This window comes from Morone saxatilis, unplaced genomic scaffold, assembly GCF_004916995.1.
Source record: "Morone saxatilis isolate NCDOM2014 unplaced genomic scaffold, NCSU_SB_2.0 Contig16, whole genome shotgun sequence".
Classification (NCBI taxonomy): Eukaryota; Metazoa; Chordata; class Actinopteri; family Moronidae; genus Morone; species Morone saxatilis.
The window spans coordinates 964,509-968,817 of NW_023339718.1; the positions used below are offsets into that span (position 1 = coordinate 964,509).

The 4,309-nt window shown below is 39.0% G+C and overlaps 1 protein-coding gene across 2 annotated transcripts; it reads left to right on the forward strand.

Annotated features, from left to right (window-relative positions):
- Positions 1-1,724: 1,724 nt before the first annotated feature.
- srrd (SRR1 domain containing) lies at positions 1,725-4,172 on the forward strand. Of its 2 annotated transcripts, none has more exons than XM_035659164.1 (6): positions 1,725-1,942; positions 2,060-2,100; positions 2,176-2,390; positions 2,486-2,584; positions 3,150-3,301; positions 3,390-4,172. In XM_035659164.1, the coding sequence occupies exons 1-6, from the start codon at positions 1,794-1,796 to the stop codon at positions 3,628-3,630; spliced, it is 897 nt and encodes a 298-aa protein (XP_035515057.1). In that variant the 5' UTR covers positions 1,725-1,793; the 3' UTR covers positions 3,631-4,172. The 2 variants fall into 2 exon arrangements, with proteins under 2 accessions (XP_035515057.1, XP_035515058.1); XM_035659165.1 differs by having other exon boundaries at positions 2,191-2,390.
- Positions 4,173-4,309: the final 137 nt, after the last annotated feature.

Below are 4,309 nucleotides of genomic sequence, written 5' to 3' on the forward strand. Positions count from 1 at the left end.
ATGCCACTGCTCCCGGTGTCGACATCTGAAAATCTACCTGGGTCCCCCATGATACACAGACAGGCAGACGACGGCTGCCAGCCCAAGTGGGACATTTAGATGTGAACCACGCGCCTGGTGTTATTGTCAATATATATATTTATTATCATGGTATTCTTGCTGTCTAATCATATGCTCGACGTTGTGTAAGAAGAATGGTAGCCGAAGATGAAACTATTTATTTTTCGCCTTCACTATTTAGGCAACATTTAGTTATCAGTAAAAATTGTGTGGACGATAAAATTAAATTAAATCTGAGCAGGATTTGAAACAGTGCGTTAAGCTGGGTATTCACTGCTTTCTATTTTTGGTAGAAAGTGCGATAAAAGTGTGGTTTTGGACACTCTCATTAGTGCTTTTGGCTGTTTAAATTACGGACGGAGTATTAGGGCCATACTAAGAAAAAAATATATCATTTTTTGGTAAATTACAAGAATGAAAGTCGTTTTAATGATTTTTAAAAAAGGCCCTTCGATAGAGTTATCAATATCTGACGCCTGGACCAACTCAACCAAACAGCCAGCTTCTATTCTCGTAATATATGACTATTCTCGTAGACCTGATATTATGTCTTTATTCTGCGTAACTAGTTTACGACTTTATTCTTATCTCTAGTTAGCTAATATTAGTGACTTTATTCTGTGTACATGTTATGACTAATTCTCGCGATAATATTACGACTTTAATTCTACGTGAATATTATGGACTTTATTTCTCGTAGACCTAATATTATGACTGTGATTCTTTTTCCGGTAGATAGTTATGACTTTATTCTCGTGTAGATATTACGGACTTTATTTCTAGTAATAACACTTATTCCGTCCACATATTAGACTCTTATATTCTCTGTAATGTTATGACTTTTATTCTCGTAATATTGAAGCGAACATATTAAGTCGTAATTTACTAGAAATATTCTTCGTAATATTACGGAGGAATTAAAGTCTAATAAATTAATTTATCGAGAAATATATAGTACCTATTATATAATTTTACTGTCATACGGAGATATAAAGTCATAATAATTACTATTAGAATAAAGTTCGTATATATATTACGAAGAATAAAGTCAAATGATCAAACTATTTACTAAGCAATAACGTTCATTAAATACTTACTAGAATTAAACTCAGTCGTATATTACCAGTAAATAAAGTATAAAATCATAGGTTACGAGATGAATAAAGTTCATAAACATTTACTGAGATAAAGCTGTGTTATTCTCGTCTTGGAATTTACGACTTTTATTCTTCGGTCCCGTCAGATATTTATAACTCTATTCGAAAGCTTTTTTCTCATTAAAACGACTTTATTCTTGTAATTTACCAAAAAATATATATTTTTTCTTAGTATGGCCCTAATACTCCGTCGTAATTAAACACAAAAGCACTATGAGAGTGTCCAAAACCACAACTTTATCCACTTTCTACCAGATAAAAGCAGTGAAACCACTTAACCACTGTTTCATCTCTCAGATTTAATTTAATTTTATCGTCCACACCATTTTTTACTGTAACAAATGTTCCTAAATAGTGAACAAAATAAATAGTAATTCAGTGCTTCAGAAAAGCTCAATTTCCCTTCTTAACCACGTCGAGCTATAAGTTAGACACAAGAATACACAATAAGGTATTAAACATTATTTTGACATAACACCGGAAGAGGAAAACGCGTGTGTTACACTCTAAAATGTCCCACTTGCTGCAGCCTCGTCTGCCTGTCTGTGTACATGGGGACCAGGTAGATTAGTTCAGATGTCGGACACCGGGGAGCAGTGGCAGGTGGCCCGGCGACGAAAAGGCGCAGCGCGGAAATCAAACCCACTTCAGGTGTCCTCAAATTCAACATGCTGCCAGGAGCAGCTGGACGTCGGGAGAACTGTTAAACGAGTCAGAGACACAGTGTAAGCAGCTGAGTCCTGTAATATCACTGTTTTTCCACGTGGATACATATTTCCTAGACATGCTTGTGCACAAATGAGTTGTAATAAGTGCAGTGACTTTGCTTCCCCCCTCTATAGGTCTGAGCTAAGATGTGAGGAGTTGTGGCCGGAGTGGAAAGGTGAGTGGAAAGTTATCACTACATCATGTGTCTGGCTGTGGTATTATTTAGCCTGCAGCTCGGTGACCTTTTTAGGATTCTTGTGTTCAGAGCAGCTGCTGGAGGCAGGATCAGCAGTCCTCTCACAACCTCCAGAGAACCGGGACACTGAGGGTCCCACCGAGCAGCTGGGGAGGAGCAGAGATGGACAACAACTGGAGTGTGTGTGTTATGGCCTGGGCTCTTTTTCCTCCTGTGTCTCAGCTCGCTACCAACTGGCCATGCTGCTGCTGCTGCTGGATGCAGGAGAGGTGAGAGGATGTGTTCACCCAGTGAGATAACAAACACTCCACATGACGAGACCCTGTTTATTATAAACTCTGTCTCACTGCTCCTCTGCCTTTAGATTCCACTGAAGGACTGCTCTGTTTATGACCCTGCTTTCTCCTCTGGAGAGAGGGATGTTTTGAAAGAGCTGGGTCTGACCGTACTCACAGAAAATGAGGTCAGTAATTGTTTTATTTTAATCCTGTCAGACAAGTGAAAAACAGTTAGCAGGTGTACAGTGCAGAGAACAAGTGGATTGTGCCAGAATGTTGCAGCATTTAGGAAAATACAATAACAATTACTTAACAGTACTACCAAGTTGCTAGTAGTTTTTAAATCAAACTCTTTAGATTTTTTATTAGACAGCATAAAAAATACATTTATAGAGACTAGAAACTCAGAGATATTGTTATGCAGCGACTGAGCTGTATGTGCGGAGTGTTTTGTGTAAAGTCTTCCATTGTTGTCCCTAAGCATTTCTGTCAGTAATTCAGATCCAGAAAGTTTGTAGATTATTGCATTTAAAAGTTGCTGTTTGGTGGCTTTTCAAATCACAAATGTCTGAAATATTCTTTTTAGCACATTAATGCAAATAATTAATTAACAAACAACAATTATAAAAGTTAAGATGACTAATCTCAAGCAAGTTTCAGGTCACTGCAAGTTGATTTTCATAACTTATGTCTGCCCGGAAGGTAGGAAATCAATGCAAAAACGTCTATTTGTCTTACTGTATTGTGCAGGAGGGGAAGCGTCTGGCGACTAAGCCCACACTCTTCTACCTGATGCATTGTGGGAAAGCCCTGTACAACAACCTTCTGTGGAAGAACTGGAGTACACAATCTCTTCCTCTCACGATTATCATTGGAAACAGCTTCAATGGCATGAGGGAAAGGTTTGTACAAGACATCAATGAGGGGAAAATGAGGGAGGGAGGGAGAAATGAGAGGTGAGGTGACGTTTTCTGTCTGTCGTCCCAACAGGACAATCGAGAGGGAGTTCAAGCAGGACTACAGCTACATTACTCAAGCTCTGTCTGTGTGTGAGGAGAGACAGCTGCCTTGTCCGTCCCGACTGATTGACGTCTTCAGCGACACGGCGGTCATCACCTTTCCTACCAGTGGCCTTAACAGACTCCCACAATCCACCTGGACAGAGCCGCCTGAACCACAGTACCAGCACTGCCCTGATTTGGAGATTATTTTAAGGAAAACGCAGAGCTGAGACAAAATAAACCCTGGTTCAACTCGTAATACTGAACCACCTGGACTAGTTTTTAACACCCCCTGAAAATCTTGTTTTAGTGACCTCCAGTGGTTTAATTTCTGACCTCGCTGCAGTGATGTACATGTGTACTCCAGGACAACGTGACATCACTGTTTGGTACAGTTAGAGGTAAATCAAAGGACTTTCTGTTGTGCACTGTTCACAGCCGTCAGTGAATCTGGGTGTGGTCAGAATGGAAACAGACTTGTGTTCAGTTACTCCCTAAATATGGGTTATACAGCATTTTCTTGAGTTACAGTAACACGAAAATCCACCTGCTTTAAAGGGCTTTTTACAGCATCCGTGTCTACTGGTGTGATTTTAGATTTTTATAAAAACAACATTAGTGCTAGATTGTTCACCAGGTGGGGCATGCACCTCTATGGTTTTCCAACATTTTTTCTTTCTTGGAATTTACTTTTTGAAATGATATGTTGTTTCCACAGTAATACCTTCAGTAAAAATGTAACTTTTACATTAAAAAAACAGATTGATTTCCACTCCTATCAGTGGCTGGAAGATGAGTAGACTGTATTGTATGTTTTTTCTTGTGTTTGCATTTTAAGATTTTTTGAAGTATATTTTTTGGCTTTTGTGCCTTTATTTGATAGGACAGCTGGAGACAGACAGGAAAGGG

Coding starts and splice junctions, on each gene's coding strand:
- srrd (XM_035659164.1), top strand. CDS start 1,794: ATGTCGGACACCGGGGAGCAGTGGCAGGTGGCCCGGCGACGAAAAGGC. Junction 2,391..2,485: donor TGCTGCTGGATGCAGGAGAG/GTGAGAGGATGT, acceptor CTCTGCCTTTAG/ATTCCACTGAAGGACTGCTC. Junction 2,585..3,149: donor CCGTACTCACAGAAAATGAG/GTCAGTAATTGT, acceptor TGTATTGTGCAG/GAGGGGAAGCGTCTGGCGAC.